General features: G+C 29.0%; 1 protein-coding gene and 1 non-coding gene across 2 annotated transcripts in view; one reads left to right on the top strand and one right to left on the bottom strand.

The window, feature by feature from the left end:
- Positions 1–20,773, top strand: part of LOC122712376 — a 98,998-nt gene extending 78,225 nt beyond the window's left edge. The window contains exons 5-17 of the mRNA XM_043931963.1: positions 6,079–6,236; positions 6,389–6,535; positions 14,695–14,842; positions 15,988–16,110; positions 16,206–16,359; positions 16,460–16,520; positions 16,878–17,132; positions 17,333–17,542; positions 17,622–17,784; positions 17,905–18,188; positions 18,336–19,172; positions 19,338–19,575; positions 20,127–20,773. Coding sequence (XP_043787898.1) covers positions 6,079–6,236; positions 6,389–6,535; positions 14,695–14,842; positions 15,988–16,110; positions 16,206–16,359; positions 16,460–16,520; positions 16,878–17,132; positions 17,333–17,542; positions 17,622–17,784; positions 17,905–18,188; positions 18,336–19,172; positions 19,338–19,575; positions 20,127–20,585 — 3,237 coding nt within the window. The 3' untranslated portion in view covers positions 20,586–20,773. The remainder of the gene's footprint in view (positions 1–6,078; positions 6,237–6,388; positions 6,536–14,694; positions 14,843–15,987; positions 16,111–16,205; positions 16,360–16,459; positions 16,521–16,877; positions 17,133–17,332; positions 17,543–17,621; positions 17,785–17,904; positions 18,189–18,335; positions 19,173–19,337; positions 19,576–20,126) is intronic.
- LOC122712432 lies at positions 15,535–15,655 on the bottom strand. The gene has a single exon (XR_006346337.1). It is a non-coding gene; the product is annotated as a U5 spliceosomal RNA (small nuclear RNA).
- Positions 20,774–23,507: the final 2,734 nt, after the last annotated feature.

Consider the following 23,507-nt stretch of genomic DNA (forward strand, 5'->3'; position numbering starts at 1 on the left):
TTTAATATTCTTTAATAATATATTAAAGAATATTTATTATTATTTAATTTTATTATTATTTAATTGTAAAAATTTTTAGGAGATAGATATAAATTGTTTTTTTTTTTAAGACTGGATTTTTAAGATTTAAAGTGCTATTTTTTTTTTTTTTCGTAGATATATAAACTTGTAATATTTGTTTCTTTCTTTAATATTCTTTAATAATATATTTTAAATAGATTTTATAGCGCAATTACATGATTGATTACAATTTAGTAATAATCTGTCTCCTTTGACAAACGGTTTTCGATATAGCAGCTTGAGAGGAGAAGAAAGAAATACAATAACCAAACCGTTAGTTACGTAAATTTCAAGGATACGCGAAATTGATCTTGAAAATTGATCGTTAGAAAAGTTCATTGACCGTGTCAAGAGAATTATGCTGAGAATCTCGTTAAATTATCGTAAATAGAGAATAACTGGATACATTTTTTTACTTTTTTAACGACTAGGAATATGAATATAAAAAGAGAAAAAATAAATGAGAGACGATAGAAATGGAAAAGTAGTGGATGGAAAGAGGCAAAATTTTATTCGTTAGTAGAATTTTCATAGACGTGTTTCACGAAAGTGATGGATCATTCACGGAAAAATGTGATGTGCACGGTAGATTGTTCGATTGGATCAAAAAAAAAAAAAAAAAAAAAAAAAAATAATTAATATTCAGTTTGTTTTTGACGGTTTGTCAATGATTGGAGGTGACGATAATCGATCGTTCGAATAAACACTGCTCGATATTTGTCTATCGCCTATGAATATTTCAAATTGAGGTTATCGACATGGCGTGAAAATTCGAAATAGTTTCTATAAATTTTGATTAAAATACTTTCGCGATGATAAAATTTCATCGTTCGATTAACTCGAAACTTATTCGAAAAAGTCAATTTATTTCTATTATATAAATTTTTAAAAATGATTAAAAACTATAAATCCCAATCTGTCTTTAAATAAATAATAAAATTCCATTATCTGATTAATTTTAAATTTATTAATTATATATAAAATATAATAAAAGATACCTAATCTTATCCCTATCAAATTCCTTCGATATCGAATTTTGAAATTTTCACTTGGAAATAATTAAAAGTTTCAACGAGTATCGCCATTCTAAGAATCATTAATCAGATCCACTTTTGAAATAAATAATAAAATTCCTAAATTTCCTTCGTATTTAACAATTTTCATTAAAAAAAAAAAAAAAAAAAAAATACTTAATTGAAGCAAATCTATCCTTGATTCAAAAACCATCCCAAGAATTATTAATCTTCGATCCAGCTTTTCTCTTTTCCCAACAATTTCACTCAGATTGATCCATTACAATTTCAACAAGTAATAACAATAACAATAATAATAATAATTAAAAATAGTAGAAATTATCTTCGACAGATACAATTTCGAAGCAAACATATCGAAGAATATATCGTTGCCTCCACGTCGTGGATCCCATCGATATCCTTCTCTTATCCCAGCGGCGAAACGGCGAAACAAAGTGTGGAGTGGTCAACTGAGCGTGTTCTTCCGGTTTACATGCGGCCAAGACAGGCGACAGACCCACAATCCACCTCAGTGACGATCCTCTCCTCGGTCATGAATAATCTTCTGCAATGGCAACTGTTCGAGACGGCCGATGGCCGACGCGTTCAGAGACTCTGAAACTTGGTTTTCGCGAGCCGGGGACCAAATTTCGAAGCCGAAATCATTGCGAAGTTCCGCCGCGCGTGCAATGTCGTTTGAACGTGAGATAAGTCTAATAATGGTCGTAATGTGATTGACGAACGACGTAGAGGAAACGATAATTCTCTTTTGCGGATAACGGAGTTGGAAAGTGTGATGTTTCGTGTGAAGGAGAAAGAAAAAACGATGTTCTTAATATTTGATGTATCTTGTGATCGATGGAATGAATTATTAACGATTTTCACGTGTCCTGTGGGTTAGAGAGGATTTGTGTTGGATTAGGTGAAGGAAGAAGTAGATTATTAAAATGTATATGTTTAAAATAAGAGAGAGAAAAGAGGAGAAATATTAGAACAATTTTCGAACGTATATATTCTTTTTCCTAAAATAATTGGACAGTTTTTTCGTGTATTTAATGTTTAATGGAATGAATTATTAATTATTTTCACACGAAGAGAATTTGTGTTGGATTAGGAGAAGGAGGAAGTAGATTATTAAAATGTATATTTGAAAGAAGAGGAGAAAGGAAAATATTGGAACAATTCTTAAACATATTCTTTTTGCAAACAAATTACGACGATTTCGGAAATGTTAGAATCTCGTAACCCACTTTAATTAACATTTTAACATTGAATCTCGAACAAGTTAAGATATTTAATTAGAATTGGTTAATTATCCATTGGTCATCCAGCGCGCACGCAACGATCCATTCCTCTCTGGTCGAAGACCAAGATGGTGGCCGAGGACGATGATGTTGCGTCAGAGCGAGCACCGGGCCCGTTATTTTCCTTTCCAACGCGTCCTTTATCCTTGCGTTGTAATTTCTCAAAAGCACGTGCCTCGCGCGAAACAATTCGAATTAATTTGACTACTAATGGGAACAATAACGCATACCCGAAAGAGGAGATAACCGATAATTACAGGGTAGTAGAGATTCCCTTAATCACTTTCTTGCCTCTTGCGAACTCTCTAATTTGTCGCAACCAGTTCGTTAGAGACGTCCTTATCTTCGTTCCCCGGATTATTTACGGGGTGCTGCGTAATAAAGGCGTACGAGGAGAGTGTAAAAGACCGGTGGAGTCTTCGAGAATCGGTCTAATGTGAAAATGAACGTGTCTGGAAGGCGAGAGAAAATGAATTGTCGAAGGGGAAGATTAATGGGTGATAAGGTTCTGTGGAGTAGCGATTAAAAGCTTCGAATTTACTTTAATTTGTTCTAGAAAGGAATCATAAACTTGAAAGTTAGGTTAGAATTCCTTAACCTCAAAAATTCTTCTTGTGAAAAATCTATTGACGCAAGGGAGTTTTTATTATTAATATTCGTAATTTTTCCTCGTTGTATCAAAATCTTGTCAAATTTTTGTCTGAAATTAAATAGAAAAATATATTATCGAAGGAAGAGATTAATGGATGGCTTTATAAACGAAACTCTTTATAACGATCGAAAGTCTTGAATTTATTAATTTGTTCTAGGGAATTCACGAACTTGATTAAAAAGTTAGGTTAGAATTTGTTAACCTCAAAAATTTTTCTTGTGAAAAAATTCTATCGACGCGAGATATTACTTATTAATAATTTGCAGCGTTGATTTTTTATTAATTTTCCCAAATTTTACCAAACTTTCCATTTTTTTTTTTCTAAAATTATCATCCGTATATTTAAATAAACCAAATTTTTTTCGCCGTTCCCAATATCTAATAATTTCGCTGAAAAATTCAAGTATCAAATTCGAGAGCAGGATCGAATGTTAACACGAATAGAATTTTGCCAATTTCTCCTCGCGAAACGACTTTTCGAAACGAAATTGATAGACGATACGTGATGGCCGCCTCTTCTACCCATGAGAGTAATTCCATATCCGTTGGAAACCGCTGTAAAAAGATCGATCTCTATTAATAAAATTTGTTACAAATCCCACGTATCTCGTGTATCGAGCTAAATCATCCAAGTTTTTCGCCATCATGCATCGAAAGCCACTTTATAAGGCAAGTTTTTCCTGGCGCTGCAGTTGGTAGGAAAAGTTCCCTTTCTCGTTAACACGTGTTCAAAGAGAACGTGAGACGCGTGAAACTTCTCTTTCCTTCAACTTCTTTTCTCGGCTTTTTTTTTGTCGTTTTTTTCTCTCTCGCCTCGTTCTCTTTTTCCCTTCTTTCTTTCTTTCTTTCTTTCTTTCTTTGGATCACCGATGTGCGATGCGCAATACACGAAACACATCCGTTACGTGGAAACGATATTTTGCCTCACCTTTTCCTCGTATGCCATTTTTTCAATTTCATGTTCATCGTTTGTCGATTTAACGATTTGCGTGCACGCGATTCTTTTTAAAATGAAGGCATACGTTGAAAAATGGTACGGGAGTAGAAAATATTGTAGTAATAATTGTGAATCAATTTGTATAAATTGTGTAATTGAAGTATCTTTGAGAAGGAAATAGATTTTGAAAACGATTTTTTTTTAATAAAAATAGTGATTAATTTATCGTATATACGGGGTGTGTTGACAATTGTATGAAATGGATGAAAAAATATTTCAACAGAAACATTTATATATGGGCAATCAAACATTTGAATATGAGGTTCATCAAGAATATTTTTACGTATGAATTTTTAACGATTTAAAATTTAAGTTCATGATTGATCGTGCAATTACAAGATAATTATTCCGCCATCGAACTTTTTCACAATCATTTCTCAATTTTCTTTACAACCAATATATATATATATATATATATATATATATGTTTTATTGTGAGCTACGAGTTATTGAACGACAGTCTAAATGACGAAATTTATGATACATTTATAGCGCCAAGTTTGTCGTACGACATTAATATCAATCGCGATTCGAACGATCTATTATTCCATTGACGTAGGAATATGCGATGTTAAGAATTTTAAAATTATTCGCACGTCACTCCGTTTCTATTTTTAAAACTTAATTCATATTCATAGAATCGATGATATTTGATTAGAAATGTATATACTGATGTTTGATAGAATATTTGATATGGTTAGGAAAATATAAATTGGAAAATTTCGATTTTTACATCTTTCCTTACAAAAAGAATAGAAAAAACAAAAATACAGGAAAAATCTTTCCTTCCCTTTGGGTTTATAACTTTTTTCATCGGATTTCACGAAAGTTTTAGACGAAATAAACATCGACTTGGTTTCTTCCGATGAAAAAAAAAAAAAANNAAAAAAAAAAAAAAAGAAGAAAAAGAAGAAGAACCGTTAAAAGAAAACGTGGCACGATTTTTTTTTTTCGCGTGGACAAATTGAAATGGAATCGATGATCGCGTGACGAGAAAAATATTTCGCGATTTGAGGTTGGATACCGAAGCTCTTCTGTTCCACGATCGATAATTATCATAGAAATTGGAGAGAATATGCGAAAAATGGTGTATCTCGGGGATTTGGTCGCCATTATGGAGGAACGTGACTTTGACAGGGACGCCATCGACACGGACTCTCTCGAGTCCGAGGTAATGGAACTTATTTCCTTCGTACTTCGATTCAACAAAATATTCAACAGGGCGTTTCAATAGTTCTTTTTCTTCGTTGAAGAGAATTTTCGCTACTTATAATCACGTGTATTGAAAAACATTAAGAAAAAGGGGTAGTAGAATAATAATTACGAATTTAAATTTTCAGAAATTTGAGAAAATTTTACTATATAACCATTTGTATTAAAAAATCCCTAGATTAAGAAAAAGAGCTGTATAGTACGTAAAGAACAAGTTTTAAGAAAAATAGACATCTGAGAAAATTTTACTATATAATCATGTGTATTAAAAAACCTCTAGATTAAGAAAAAAAGGTGTATAATACGTAAAGAACAAGTTTTAAGAAAAATAAATCATCTGAGAAAATTTTATTATATAACCATTTGATTAAAAAATTCCCTAGATTAAGAAAAAAAGATGTATAATACGTGAAGAACAAGTTTTAAGAAAAATAAATCATCTGAGAAAATTTTACTATATAATCGTGTGTATTAAAAAACCCCTAGATTAAGAAAAAAAGGTGTATAATACGTGAAGAACAAGTTTTAAGAAAAATAGACATCTGAGAAAATTTTACTATATAATCATGTGTATTAAAAAACTCCTAAATTAAGAAAAAAAGGTGTATAATACATAAAGAACAAGTTTTAAGAAAAATAGACATCTGAGAAAATTTTACAACAGTCTAATAACAATTTTAACTCTTGAAAAAAAGTATGAAACAGTTATTGATACGAAAGAATAGCAATAAGAGACTAGCAACAACAGATCGATGATGATGAAATTTTGATCGATGATTTGTGTTTTAAATCAATTTCCAATCACTTTGTGGATGTTGAAAACGCGTTGCATTGTTGCAGGCTATACAATTGTCATCGTGCCCGAAACAGTTGGATCTGAGCAACGGGGGCCTGTCAAGGATCCCCGACAGCGCTATAGCATTTCCGGCGATAGAAGAGCTGATATTAAGCCAAAACCAACTAACGAACACGAACAACAACCTGACATTGTTGCACAGGTACGAAAACATTTACTTTCACCGTGAATTCATCCTTATTAATTATGTTTCACGCGAAAATCTTCATCGAAATTTTCATTAATACAATCGTATTCGTTAATAGAGAGTTACGTTATAATCGCGATCAAATTAATTAAATTTCTTTCTCAAAGGTTTCCAAAACTTCGCATCGTTCATTTGGAGAGCAACGAGTTGAGGAGGATACCACGAGAGTTATTGGAGCTCACAGGATTGACCTACCTCAATCTCTCGGACAATAAAATCGAGAAAATTCCGGCCGACATAAGCCAGCTTATCAAGTATGTAGAGTCAATTTTATCAGATTTCGCTTGAAACAGGAAACAGGTTGTGTACACGCGACTTGTTTCTTTGGTAAGCAGTTATATCGAACGATTTAATTTTTTCTTTCTTTTTTTTTTTATCATCAATTGTTTATTAACGTTTCGTTAAATATTTTTAAATAATTTCTTCCAACATTTTCGAATACTTTTCAATTTTTTAAGAGTTTTTATAAATTTAGAGGAATAATTTGAATGACTGAGAAATGGAGAATGGAGTTTTTATAAATTTAGAGGAATAATTTGAATGACTGAGAAGTGGAGAGTGATTGAGATTAATTTTTTTTTTTATTCATTAATCGTGTATCCATAAGTTAGAGATAAAAACTGGCTTTCGAAATCGTTGGCAGTTTCAAAATTGATTTCTCTTCGAGAAACCAGTGTATATATATATATAGATATATCAAAGCTATCGATAAATGCTGAACAACGTGAAAGAAACTTGAGAAATATGAGATTGCTCGAGACGCGATTTGACGTGGAATAGCATGGTTGGAACATTGAAGGATAATACTCTTTCACAACGAGGAGAGCGATTTCTCCGAAGAAATATTTTTAAATCATGTAGAAGAATCGTAATTTTAAGATGTTCTTGACATCTCCTTTCCATATCAACCGAACAGTCACTTATCAAAATTTTAACCGCATGATATTTCATAAAAGTATTGTTCAAACTGGATTGAATTCGATATTATATTAGTCACGAAACTTTCTTTTTTCAACGGAATTTGCGGAAGATTGAATAATTCTTACGACATACAAATCTACATTTAACGATTTATTAATCTATTTGCAAATTCTTTGCTTAAAAAAATTTTTTTATATCAGCTATCTCATTCATAATCCTACAGAAGTTAACATTAGAAACACAATCTTTTTCTAATCACTTAAAAAGATAACTGTAAGATATGTAGAATAATATATATCTTTCTTTTTAAGATATTGAAAATCTCTGTGGTTGTAAGGCTTAAAATACTATTAAATCTTAAAATATCGCAAAAAAATACTGTATGTATCATTTTTAATATAATCGCAAGGTTTAATGTTACAACACGTGATAACATATGTTCCACGAGTTGCACAAACGATTTCCACGAACACAAATCGAGGTTTATCGGCAATCTGTCGATGAATCGACGAGTCTTCCACGCGGATGATAACAGAAAGTTATCCGTTTAATTAATCGGTCGAATCGCCGATTCAAATATATTATTCGCCGATTTCCTTGCATCCGCAATTGCGCCCTTACCAAGTCGACGGTGTGCTAATTCAGATAAATCGCCTAACTCCATTGATAATTGAAACGAATAGAAATCGAGATCGCGATTTGTGGAAACTCAAAGTCTTAAATTAAATGTTACACGAATTTTAATATATCACGATTAAAATTGTTATCTTTTATATTTCCCAAAATATGGAAATTTAAAAAATTTTCATCCTCTGAAATGTCTTATTCAAATGTCTTTCAAATCGATATTATCGAAAATTATCGTATTCGCAAATTAATCCAAATTAATCATGGCAACGCTGAAATTTCGATAATTAAGCTCAGAGATGAAACTTCAAATGAGAAAGGAAACAATTATCGATCACAACATGAAAAATATAACAATTACCTATAGATTTTTAAATCGAATTTTAAATCGAAATTGAAGAAAAACAACAATCAATTACTGTACTTATAATTAAAAAATATTAAAAGTGAAAAAACAATTACTCAATTACTCGACTCAACACAACATCACAATAATATTAAAAATACAACAATTACTTACTACTCCTAGATCCAATTTTAAATCATAATCATATCAACACATTGAAAAGACGCTCATCAATTATCAACTCAACGTTATCAACAATATTTAGAATACAATTATCTAAATTCCAACTCTACAATTATCACTTGTTAATTAATTAAAGACGACCGACCGAATTACTCCAAATCCAAAATACCTGTACAAATAAAATTTCGAATGAAAATTATTAAGCATTAAAAATAAGAGGCGTGAAATGAGTGCATGTTCCAACGTTATCGCATCGTCTAAAAATACAACAATTGCGTAAAGATTGAAACGAATATATCAGCTGTTTTAATCGTGCATAAAACTCGGTTTGCCAAATCCTCTCTCGAGGCAAGGAGAGATAAACGGGAGGGGGTTGCACGCGTGGGTTGGCCAATAAATCGCGCAAAGCGTCTCATCTCTCGGCTCGATCGCGAGAGGCCCTCCTGTAATTAAGCCGGAGATTACGTAAAGTTTCTCGAAAAGTGGTTTCCACTGGCCGGAAACCGGGATGCCACACGGATGCCCGGGACGAGGAGGAACTACGGGCGTGAGCACGAGCCCACTACTAACATACATACCGACACACATCGCTCGCCATACCCCACGTGTTCATATATATAAATACATACATACATATATATATATATATATATATATATATAGTGCACTTTTCGAAAGAAGGAGAGAAGAGAAATAAAACTAGGTGTAACAAGAACTCATCCGTACGAGAGCGAGTGGGAAATGCTGAAGGCAAGTTGGAGGCTTCGGGTTGGGCAACACGGGCCTACGGGTAGAAGTCGTACATCGGGGTGCAGTGGCGCGGAAACAGAACCGCGTGGAAGAAGGAGAGCCGTGCAGCGAATTAATGCTGCGAAACTTTCCAATAATCGGCTGGCCGTATTTGCTTCTGGCTCTGGGTTGAAATGCGATATGAAATGTGGAGGATGATGATTCGAATTTCGTGTCATCGGGCACGAGGCACGATGATGGATTAATAAAGAAAATAACGTTGCGTCCCTCGATAAATGCGCGTAATAATTAGCGCGTTAATTATGGGGGAATTGCAGTTTTTCGAAATAACGATCTTCGATGATCCACTTGGATCAATTAATTTATGGAATGGAGATAAATGAGGTTATTATTTTTGTCCGATTAAGTAATAATCGTTATGGATCATGAAAGAGATTTTGGATTATTGCCATATTTAAACAGTATCTATAAATATTTGGATATCTATTGTATATTGCAAATGATTAAGTAATTAAAGTAATGTCGTGAAAATAAATAGATACGTGTAATTACGTTTGTATCTAAATAATTGAAAATAAAACAAGAAAATGTGAAATCATTTTTTTACGGTTTTTGGTTGTTTGGTTGTTCTAGCGTTAATAAGGAGGAATTTTTTATTGTAGTTTCTACTGTTTAGATATTCTTTTAATTAGGTGGTGAAATTGATAGGAAATAAATAAGATATTTTAGATAGTTGTTATATTGAAGAGAGCATAAATTATTATTTAATTGCAATATTTGATAAAAAAAAAATTATATATGTATCTAAAATTTTTTATAAATTTATTCGTAATTATACTTATCATTGTTCAAATAAATTTTAATCATAATTGCACACAATTACAAAACTTGAACCTTGAAATTTGTGCACGTGTCATCAATTAATGATAATGATACCGATTCCCCTTCCTAACCTTATACTGTTTTATTTCCTCCTCGCTGTAATCATATGATTTGGCTAAATTATTGCGAGGAAAAACGAAGTGAAACTATTTAACTAGATATATAAATGAAGTTGAGTTATATAATAGGACAATTTAATATTCTTAAACTCTTCTAAAGATTATTCTTCTATAAAAAATGCGATGTAGAATATTTAAGAGGGAATAAGAATAGAATAAAAAAACATTGAATAATAGAATTTACGATTTTTTTCTAGTTTTTATATAAAAAGTATGTCATATTAAACTTGCTGCAATAATAAAAATAGTAATTCCATGCATTCCACGTTCAGAAAATTCTATTGAGATGAATTTTAAAATGTTTTTAATCGTGTTAATGTGTTTCTCATTAATGTATTCTAAGAATTTTATTCGTCATAATTAAAATTACATTGACCAATAGTTTACTATCGAGATGTTAATCAAATGGAAAATGGCAGATCAAAATTCAAATCAAAATTTGAAAAAAAAGGATCGAATTCAATTTATACTCAACATCGATTATTTATTACAATTACACTTTTAAAGATATATACTTTACGGATATTAAAGGATAGAATCGCTTATTACGTTAACCGCTTTTACCAAATGTGAACGAACTCGTTCATTATTCATAAGTGAAAGAGGAATTCCTTGGTACGATTAAAACTGTACGTGATGCATTGCGTAAAATAAATGAAGCAATGTTCTGCATTGCATTTCCCGAGTAATTATAAACGATAAAAAAAAAAAATTTATCCCGTTGTTCAATAACTTGATAATTATTTTGTAATTATTTTTCTGTAAAAATTGCAGAAATAGATTAGTAGAAGAAAATAAGAAAAAATTCTTGTTTCATAATAGCGTATAATATTTCTATAACATAATCTTGGCAAATGTTTTATTTTCCTTCTTTATCATAATTAACGGTATAATTTTGACGTTAATTTAACGGTATAACATCTTGGAATGGATACCAAACACGCGAACATTTCGTCTTTAACAAATTTAAAAAATTAATAAAAAAAAGAGAAAAGAAAGATTGAAATATAAAATAGAATTCTTTATAAAGTGCCACGCATAAGTGTATAAAAAAATCTTTTAAAAAAATAGTTTTCTCCGATAATTTCTTCGTTGCAGAGGAAGAAAATTAATTTTCAAATTTTGACAATCGAAATGCGGACAAAATTTACGGACAAAAGAATTCTTCGCCATTCTCCTCTACGTGTCAAAAATATCATCCAAAGAAAGGGGGGAAACGAAAGAGTGTTTCTCGAATCTTCGCATAATTTCATCATTCACCGATTCATCATCCATTCTCATGAAAATTATCCTCGATAATTCTTCGAGTTGTGAAACGAGAGGAAGCTAAAATCCTACGAAAGGCGCAATTACGCGTTATACGATGGAGAATAAAAAGAAAGAAGAATGAGAAAAAAGAGAAAGAGGATGGCCAAAAGGACCAACAGGCCGTTCCCCCCGAAGGGGCGAAAGAAAGAACCGTTTAAAATATTCAACGCGGTCTCTTGGAGGCCGTAGCAACGAGGAGGAGATCTTAAAGAAGAATCTTCTTCGAGTTTCCCAACTCCGAGGAAACACAGAGCCATTCGCGAGAAGCGCAATTTAAAAGCTCCTTATCACTGGATTCCTTTTTCCCTGCGAACGAGCCACACTTCACGAGGAACAATGCAATGCCGATCAAACAGTGGAACCGTGCAATTGCTTCCCGATCAAACGTCGAGATCGAGAGAAGTAAGCCTCGTTGCTTCAGTTGTTCTTCCAGTTATGCGTGGATGTGCGATCGCAGAAGATGGTGAAGATCGCAGATTGAAAAGCATTGCCGCCAAGCAATGAATATTTTTATGAATATGAATTGAATATTTTTTTTCTTGAAACCCAAGTTTTTGTTCTTTTTCTTCTTTTTAAATTCTTGTTAATTTATTGGGGAAGAAACGGTGACAATTGTATCGATGGAAATAAAAAAAGTATCTTGGATTTAAAAGAAAATTGAAAAGGAAAAGATATCCTTGATTCCATGAAGAAAATTAGAATTATTGTAATGGTAAGAATTATTTCGCAAAACGTTTCATGTAACTATATATATATATTATCTCAGAGTGAAAGTAAAAGGAATCTACAAAGTAGAAAGAATAATTTAATACGTAAAAAGACAAATAATAAACAGATGTTTGCATGTTTGAATCTATCTATAAACAGACACAGTTCTTCCTCAACTTTGCTTTCTCGTGTCTCGATTATTCAACCTAGTAGTTCCTCCTCTTACCCCAAAAACCAAGCATTGTTATTATATTGCCAGTAAATCGAAGCTTTCGAAGGAGTTTCCAACTTCTGTGCAACGAAACCAGGTCATCAAGGTACATACATACCTCCTTCCAACTCCGTTAACCAGGAACCAATCGCTGGTTGCTGGTACACAAGCAGGCCAGAAATCAGCATAAACCAACTTACACCACTGGCAAAAGCTAATCTTTCCTTTCTGTTACGTCACAGTGGTCAGCCAAGCCATCCTTGATCTCCTCCCTCTTTCTTCTTCGATGCAGGAACTGCTTGGACACGCTTCGACTCGTAACGGACTTCTTAGTATCCTGAAGAACTCGCGTGAGCGTGCACCAACTTGTAACTTCACAATCCTATGGTATCCTGAACTATTGACGGCTGGCAGAGTGACGTTTGCACAGTCCCTGTGGAAGAAACTGTTCAACTATTTAACTGAAAATCGTTTGAGTGTGAAGCTGAAGCGGATATTCAAAACACTCTGCTATATTGGTGACCACATTAAAGAAAATTATGCAGTGGGTTTATTGGAAGAATATATTGAATATGAGTTGTTTGATGGAATTCTGTTAAGGAACTCGTTCAAGAAGTTTCCTGAAATTGTGAGGGTAATATTTGAGTATTATATTGAAGAAATCAGTTATAATATTATTATTGTAATGCTGGTATTGTAGAGAAAAAAGATTTGGAAGATTTTATTAGTGTTGAAAATTGTCTGAGGCAATTTGGAATAATATTTGAAAAAAATAATATCATATAAAATGATATTTGAAAATAGTATGGTACTATTGTAATTGAAGTGGAAAATTATTAAATGGACTATTTTTTAAAAAAATTGTAGTGTTAATAAAGTTACTAATGTTGAAGAGTTTATTATTAAGTTATTTGTGAACATTTATTGGAATAATGAAATGTATATATTTTATTGTCCCCATCTCTTTATTTAATACGACAATTATAATTTTCAAGTTGAAAAAACTTTATTAAGAATTTTAAGATTCTAGAATTCGCTAATCATACATTGATACAATAGAATGGAACAAGTCTAAGCAGTAAAAGATCAATAAATTGTTTAAAAAGACAGTAAATGATCTAGACGATATCCAATTCTATTAAAGAATTTAATGGAGTTGAAACATTGAATTTACATTGTTTTGTAATGTTTTATTTTATCAATTTTATTATATAGTTTTTATATTATATAGTTTAAATAACGAATTAATGAAATTGAATTATTAAAATGACGTGAAAGAACTTTATTTAGGAATGACACGAGATAAACTATATTTCAATAAATTTTTAAGCTTTTTATAATATATAACAAGAAATTTAAAAAACGCAAAAAATATTTTCTGAAGAATAGAGTATTTCAGTTATTCATTAGAGAGTGCTGAAAAGGATGCTCTAGATCTTTAGACACATTCCACGTTTTCTTAAGCATCAGGCGAAGAATAAGTAATGATGAAGTAGGTGACGAAAAATGACTGTCTCCTTTGGAAATAAGTGCGTGCTGATAAAGTAAACAAAAAGATACAAAGAGAATATAAAGTGATATTTTGATACAATAAAAGAATAAAAAAAATAGCAGCTAAATACAAAAATAAAGTAATAAATTAGATATAAAATTATATTAATATAAAAATCTTGGTCTCAATTTTTTTTTTAATACAATATTTAATACAATTCTTTTAAAAAAGCAAAAAAAAGAAACAAAAAAAAAGAAGAATTTTTTTTAAACTTTCAAATACAATTTTCAAATACGTAACATTAATTAATTTTACAAATAAATTGATTAGTTTCATAAATTAATCAATTAATGAATTATATCTAATTTAACTTATCTTTATTGTCTAAAACAGCAATAATTTCGATTTTATTTTAAAAACTGAAAGTCTATTCGATGACACAAATGCTTACTGCCAGGAAGGTTTTCACCATAATTTGAAACTTTCTACTCAAGTGCACATCCTGTAGGCGGCCCGCTCGTTTAGGTTCACCGATTCGTTTGTCCGTGCAACGAGGGTGCAACGTGCATTGACATCGAATCGCTGTAACTGTAATGTTAATTTATGTCGATTAACTACAGTCAAACTAAAAATGAGAAATGCCATGCAATATGTTGATAAAAAAAGTAGTAGAGATTTTAATTTTGTTGAAATTTTTATAAGTTAAGTTATTTATAAAATATTTTATAAAAAATTATAAATTAAACTATTAATTTTTAAAATACTATTTCATTTAAAAAAATATTATAACAATATATATATAATAATATATATAATATATATAATAATAATAAAACACCAAAATCAGTAAAAATAATTGTTCACAGCCTCAAAGAGCTCATATTGGATCGTAATGGAATCAAAGAGCTGCCATATGAATTCATCGAGTTGAAGAACTTGAGAAACGTTTCTTTATCTGGAAATTGCCTCACCAGTTTGCCATCTTTCTTCAACATGCGTGCCCTAGCGTTAACGGTAACGTTTCACAAAATTATTAACAATATTTTATAATTCAAAATTCGCGCAGAAGTACCGTTACGATGAATAACCATAGAACGATGCGATGTGGTAATTCATGTTGCAACTGATATATTAATTCCAGGTCAATGAATCAAACAACTATTCCAAATAATTAAATTCAAAGAAAAAAAAACTTGTATTAGAAATCAAATCGATATGATATTTAGAATTTGATAAAATTTTATTTTTTATTGTTATAAAATTAAAATCTTATCAAATTTTATGTTTGTTAAAGATCAATAAAAATATTTAATAAAAACTGATACAAAATATATATATATATATATATATATAAAATTAATGATAATGAAAAATTTCTTAAAGATTATTCAATTGGAAAATAATAAAAAAGTTATCAATTTTGAGCAATAATCTTAATTCATGTTACATACATGATATTAATATATAATAAATAATAAATATATAATATAATAAATAATATATAATAAATAAAGATAACTTGACAAAATATTTTAAATTTTCAAAGTAAATTAAAATTTACAATCATATCTGCTAAAAAATATTTAATAATATATAATTTCTGTACGTAATATAAGTATATATTAAATATTGTTACTTTAACAATATTTTAAAACTTGCATACGAATGTTAAACATAAATTACTAATTATGTTTTATTTTATTAATGACCCAGCTTGCGCCGGGTACACAAAAAATTAGTCTATAGACTCATCAATTGTTCCCCTCCACGGAAATCTTTAGTAAAAGGCGAAAGATTTATGCGTGATTTGAAGGGAAACCAGAGTACCGATTCGTATTTTCAAACATCTTTATATATACCTCTGAATATATTTTAGTTTCGAGAAACTCATTCGAATAGTTTGCCATCTAGCGGTCGAATAAGGTACTAGTGTTTGTAGATATAGTATACTATTACATATAGTATACGATTACATTATATATATGTATAAGACTTAAATAAATCTATTTTGATTAATAATAATATTAATTATAATATTAATAATAATTATTAACAATCTTAAATTAAAAATTTAATTTAATTTATTTTTTTAATAATATTATAAATTATATTTATATTATTTATATTTATTAGAAAATTAATTTTTACAATATTTTTAGGACGTATTATCAAAAACAGACTATAACAAAGGTTGTAAAGATGATAAGAATCAAAATAATTTGTACAAAGTGAATCTTCGAAATAATCAATTAAAAGGAAACATCATACTTGGAAATTACGGTGTAAGTGCTTCATAAATATATTCATAATTACAATTATATTTAAAAATATTAAATGATTAACGATCGTTAATGTTTTTATTTCTTCTTTAATCAAGAATTTAACGCATCTAGACGTCAGTGAAAATAGCATTGAGAAATTGGACATCAGTGCTCTTCAAGAATTGAGAAGTGTTCGTTGCGCGCGAAATATTTTAACAGAACTGACAGTCTGCGGAAAAAATATTGTTTCTCTTATTGCTGGAAACAACAGTAAGATCTTTTTTATTTTTCTTACCATATATGTATAAATATATGTATTATATATGGACATAAAAAATTTTTATTTGAAAACTATTTTATCATATTGCAGAATTAAAAAAATTAACTATCGAGCCAGTGCCTGTGAATCTTGAACATCTAGATGTTTCTTAGTAAGTAAAAATAAAGTAATAAATACATAAAGTAATACTATTAAATAATAATATTATATATAATAATAATATTAAATAATTTTCAACATAATTACATTGTAACACAACTGTGATGTGCTTCTTAAGTTTGATATATTTCATTACATAGTTTTGAATTTAATTAAAGAATTAAATATAATTACAAGTTACATAGTTACACGTAAGATGTATTAGAAATCTATTTTTTAAATCCAAAGTTTTAAAAAATATATGTACGATATAACATATTCATATTTTCATATTATTAATCATTGAAGCATATTTATCTGATTTAAATATAAATTATTAACATTATGATTTTACATAAATTTATTTTAGTAACAATTTAGACGCACTTCCGGAATGGATACCAGATCTACCTTTGTTGCGCGCACTTTTTGCGTCTCACAACGCTTTAACAGCCCTTCCAGACAGATTACTAACACAACCGTCGAGACTGGAAGTTCTTCACTTACCCCACAATAGACTGCAAGCTCTTCCGCCACCTAGGAAACCACTAAACATCGTTCATTTGACGCTGCAAGACAATGCACTGACAGCATTACCAACGAGTTTTTTCATCAACACGGAAAAGTACGCGAATAGTTTAATTTCCTCGACACAATATGATATACAGGATGATATAGCATATACTAAGAAATAATATTTTTTGAAAATAAAAACTAGAAACATTAATATTAATAACAAAAATAATAATATTTTTTTAGATATTTATATTTTATTAAAAGAAGAAAGATTAGTTTTCTATTTTCTATTATAATTCCATTCTATAGGATGAAAGTGTTGAATCTTTCCAACAATCGATTGTCAGAACTTCCACACTTTGGAGAAGGAAATAAAAATCGACATAACAATCACAGCTTGGAGAAATTATATCTCACTGCGAATTGTTTAACAGATACTGCTTTGGATGCTCTTGCAAAATTTACATCTTTAAGAGTTCTTCATATAGCTTACAATACTTTAGATACGCTTTCAGAAAGGTATAGAATTTGCTTAACTTTTATTATTATTTTAATATTTTATAATAAAATTGAAAATTAAAAGACTATTGATTTATAGTTGTATAGCTTCATGGAAAGATCTAGAAGAATTAATATTATCTGGAAATCGTCTTCAATATCTGCCAGATAATGTGGCCAATTTACGACATTTACGTGTATTGCGTGTCCATTCTAATCGACTCTTGACTTGTCCAACATTTAATAAAACAGCATCGTTAAAAGTAATTCTATTATTAAAATTATTAATATATTATGTAAAAATATATATGGGTATTTATTTAATCTCAGTAATAGTAAATTTAATATTTAATGTCAATTAAATAATTACTTTTTATATATAGGTATTGGACTTAGCTCATAATCAATTAGATAGAGTAAATTTAGCTACTCTGGTGCCACCACAACTTCAATTTCTCGATATATCTTGCAATTCAAGACTTCACGTAGATCCTAGACAATTCCAGGTATATAGGTCTCAACGACCAATATCATTAGTCGATGTATCTGGACAGAATAGACCAAGTCTGCCTTCGCACCCTCATCAACAAGAAATTATTTCCTCGGAAAAAGGTTTGGAACAACCTTGGAGATTAGGATTTTCAGAAACAGCAGGATGTAGAGAAAGGTTAGATTTATAAATTTTTTTTCACATTAATTCTTAGTTTTATTATGCCATAAATTTTAGACGTTCCTATAATACAACAAAGAAAATAAAAATTTTCCAAATTTTAAAACTCGGTTCAAATTGTGATCAGATAATTTATATGCGCAGATTGTACGTATCCCAAATTCGGATGCCATCATTTTGCAACGTAGAAGGCCTATTTGGTATATTCGATGGCGGTTCGAATCAAGAAGCACCGAGCGCACTCCAGGAAATGATTCCGCGCCTTTTATTAGAGGAGAGAACCGTTCGAGAGACGTCAAAGGAATACTTAAAATATACGTTACTATCTGCCCATAGGGAGTTGAAAGATAAGGGTCAGAAATACGGGATTGATGCAACTCTTGTGCATATTGTTAGAATACAATTGCAACAAGGATATCCGAAAGCACCAACGAAATATTCGTTAAAGGTAGCCACTTCTGGAGACGCAAAAGCAGTTCTCTGCAGAGCAGCTGGTCCATTAATTTTGGCACCTAAGAAGCTATCTATGAAGAATCAATTAGGAAACGCAGCTATGTTTCCTCTTGTTGTTCCCGACCCTATATTCGAAGAGGTAGATTTAGAGGATGACGATGAATTTATTATAATTGGTAATAAAAAATTATGGGAGGTACTGAGCATTCAGGAAGCCGTTCGAGAAGCCAGAGCGGAGGCCAGTCCTGTTTTAGCCGCTAAAAGGCTTCAAGATCTGGCACAAGCTTATGGAGCAGAGGATAATTTGAGCATTGTAGTTGTACGACTAACGGGACCTAATCAGGGTGATTTAGATCAGTTGATGAGGGAATTGAGACATGCTGTTGGAAAGAATAGAGGTCAAACTGAGACAGGATGTCCTTGTCCTTGTTGCATGCCTCCGGCAGCTCATAAACCACCGGGACCTTGCTGTTGTCACGCGAACGAAGGCTATTATTTGAATGGCGTGTTAAAAAGCATAGTAAATAGGTAAGAAGTCCACATGAAATTATGTAATAAAAATTGTATAAAGTGTATAATGGAATTAAAAGAGAATTGGTAATACAATTGAAATAGGCTTGAGATCATTTTTTTTTTTTAGAAAATATTATATATTTAAATGAAAAATTTTTTAAATAATTTTAAATGATATAGATCAAACAAAGCTCACAATGGGTCCGGTAGATATTTTAAAAACCATCGATCAACGCAAAATGAAAGTCCGTCATACAAAGATGATAGAAGTTCACCAAGTGGTCAATCAGACCAAGCTAGTGATAGTACTTTAAAGTCGAGATATCCTTCTGGTAGAGTTTGGTCTGGAAGTGCCGCTTCTAGAGCCACGAACAAAGCTCGTCAAAGTGTTCTTGTGAACGAAAACAGTACAAGAAAGGTAAATAAAAATTTTAATTTGTTAAATTATTTTTTCTTGAATTCACTACATAAATAATAGTTTCCAATATATGTATATATGTATATATATAAAGTATTTATTTAAAATTTTCTGTTTATTTAAAAACAAATCATTATTAAGAAAAAATTGTTTACGTATTGATATCAATTACAAGAAACAATTCAAGCTTTCAATAATATTGAAATAATTATTTCGTATCCAAAATAACAAATATTGAAATAAATATGATATCCGAATTTTAATGTGAATAATTGTAAATTTTAAAATCCATTGTTCTCTCTTTCTCTGTTTTACATTTTCTTTCACTCGTTAAATAAATCATGTAAAATTCTTAAGAGCTTATCCGGTCACTCAAGATCTCTAGTGACTATGTATTTTAATCTCGAATATTCAAGCCTTTTACACGTTCGAAACAATAAATCAATGACTCATAATAAATTACTACATTCACATTAAATTTCTTTGATAATACATAAACACATTTATTCTATTTATAAATAAATTATCTTATACTACATAAAAAAATGAAGATATCAACTACTTTGACGGCTCAAGAAGACACTATATCCGAGAGATCTGGCGCTTTGAGCGAAGAGCAATTTCGTTGCTGGGAATATATGCTGGAGCAAAATACTCAGCTCTTGTTCGACAAGGAATTAGACACTTTAACGAAGACTCCACTACGACGAGGTCAATCGAGATCCACGCCTCAATTAGCTGGCAATTTGCCTTTTCTATCGAAGAGGTTTGGAAGTGCCAGATCCTTTAATCCTTCTCTATCAAGACCACCCATTGTTCGATTTGGTAGCGGAAGAAGATTACTTAACGGAGGTCCAAATGCGGCTTATTTTGGCAGCTTACAGAGGTTGATGCCATATAATCTTGAGTATGATTTTGCCGTAATTCAAGAAAGAAATGGGTTGGACTCATTAGAGCAAGACGCAACGAGAATGCAACAATATTGGGGAGTGGCTACGACTGAATTATAATTCACAAGTTATATAAAATTATAATGTTAAAAGATATATATATATATATATACGCATTATTGTTATTTACAACAGATGTGAGGTATTGAGAAATTGAACTCATATTTTAAATAGAAAAACATAAAAAGTGGCAATAAAATGTTGTGAATTGATAAAACATGAGATGTTGAGCTTTATATGATTGCAGCAATGTGAGAACTACTTGACAAAAAGATATCTCAATAGAAATCATAGCATTATTTACTTTATTTTTCGCGAAAAAATTTCATCGTAAAAATATCGAAAAAATATTAATAAGAAAAATAATAATAATTTTAAATGTATTATTTTAAATGTATTATATATTACTGCATTTTAAAATTTTATAGAAAAATTTATTATTTTTCTTTATTCTTAAAACAAAATTTATTTAATTAATTTTTTATTTCGCAAAAAAAAATTATTATTCAGATTTTTATTATCCTTATATACTGGATCATTACGTTGTTAAAATAATCATTGGAATTATTTACATTTTAAACCTATATATGGAATTATTATCAAAGATGCATATTGAAACAATATCTTTTTATATTTATTTGTTGAGCAGGAAAATAAAAAATGTTTGTAATTATATAATCTTGTTGCCAAATATAAACTAATAAATTATATATTACATATTTTTCTAAATGTTGCATAAATATAAAATCAAATTTATGATTATGCTTTTTTAAAACATATAAATATATAAAAAGAAATAAATATAAAATATTAAATATCATTATAAATTGTAAATATGGTTTTAAAAACAAAAAAAAACATTGAATAAGTACATAGTAAAATATATTTAAATATTGTACATATATATATATATATATGTGTGTGTGTGTGTATAAGTATTATATTTTAAGTATTGTATTATATTTTGAACTTTACATGAAGTATATGTAAACATAAATTTTCAGTTGAAACGACTGATTAAGATAAGTTATCATGAAAGACTAGAAAGCTAAACATTTAGCTTTAAGATATATGTTTCTACTCAAGCAACAAATAAGATCTCATTATTTGTACAAAGTATACGTATTATAATGAATTTTAGAAATCCATCGAAAATAATTTTGAAATTATTTTTCAAATATTAAATTCTTTTATTCTCGTTTTAAATAAACATTCTGTGATTTATTTTTCATTTCTATAGATTAATATATAATAATATATATATACATATATTTACATATATGTATATATATAATATATATGTATATATATATAAATATATGAAATATTATATATAAGAAAAATTATGTATTACATAAAAATAGAATTTTAATTTTGATTTGTAAAAATTATTCAATCTCCTATAACATTTATAATCAAGAATATTTTTATATTAATTAAAATATAGTGACTATTGTACCTGAAGTTATCAAATAAATGATAAAACAACAGACAGAATATTTATTATATCAAAATAATCTAATTAATATAAATCTCAAAACTAAAATTTACAATTTATGTTGAACCGGAACAAGTACATTGATTAGTTATCTTGTATATATTTTTCACCAATTTATAATGATAATTTAACAATCTCACTCCCAGATATCATCCCGTTATCTTTGTTTTCTCGCCATCTAATATCTTTTAGTGGCCTTGATAAGTATTATCTTATTTGTTCAATATTAAACTCTCTATTTCTCTATTATATATTATACATATTATATATTGTAATAAAGTCTTTGTCAAATCATCGGACTAGATTAAAAAAAATAAAGTTAAGATAAAGAGATAAAGATAAATAAAAAACTTTTCATTTTCTCTTTGTTATGAAGAAATAGCAAAAGTACTAATAAAATTGATTTTATTGTTATTCTTGAGCAGAAAAGTTTTTTAAAAAAAAATTTTTTAATAAATTTAATAAATTTGATTATAATCATGTTTTTTGATTAATTCAGTATAATATTAAAATTTCACAATCTATTATTTTAAATTATTTCTTTCTTATGAATTAAACATTACAAATAATTTTGTAATATAAAGATAAATACTTAAAATTGCATATTTTTATAAAATCAATAATTTTTATTTAATTCTTTATTTCTCTAAAGTGAAGAAATTAATATTTTTAGATCGTTAAATAATTAACGGTGATTTAATTTTGAGCATTCCTTTATTTATGAAATTTTTAATATTTATTTTACGATCGCATAATAATCGTAAAAGTGATTAATTAATTTTAGATAATTGATAATCTTATTATTATAATATATTAAATCCTATTTATTATACTTCTTAAGTACCAATAATTAAAAAAAAAACTTAGATTAATTTAGATTAAAATTAACGAATAAATTCATATTAGAAACTGAGTAATGATGAACAAATTTTTTTTAAAATAATTTTATACTTTATTATTTATTTTACTATATTCATTGCAATGTATTACATATTTATGACATTCTATTCGTTATGGTAATATAATAGACGTCACATAGCTATACGTAAATCATTAACTTATAATCATGATACTTTAAACTCTATATTTATATATCATATTATATATATAATATTATAATATTATATTACAGAAAAGATTAATTTCGAATATAAACTTGACTTCTTTATTTCATTCAACTTATTTACAAATAAATTTATTATTGTCGCACAACAAAATATCTAATGATAAAATGATTTTAGAAATGAATTTACGAAAGAGAATTCATCTATAAAATAATACATAAATATTATATCTATAAATATTGTTTGTCAAGATATTCTAAATCATATTTATTGCAAATATTTCAATAATATAAATTTATTCAGTAAATTTGATGATAGAGAAGTTTCCTTTTGACTGTGAGTTAAAGAATTTTTATTTTATCTTTTATTTTAAAACTTATCTGAAAAAAATCTCAAAAAAATAGATTTTTAAAAAATTTT

The sequence above is a fragment of the Apis laboriosa genome, unplaced genomic scaffold (assembly GCF_014066325.1).
Source record: "Apis laboriosa isolate Shangri-la unplaced genomic scaffold, ASM1406632v1 scaffold1_cov151, whole genome shotgun sequence".
NCBI lineage: Eukaryota > Metazoa > Arthropoda > Insecta > Hymenoptera > Apidae > Apis > Apis laboriosa.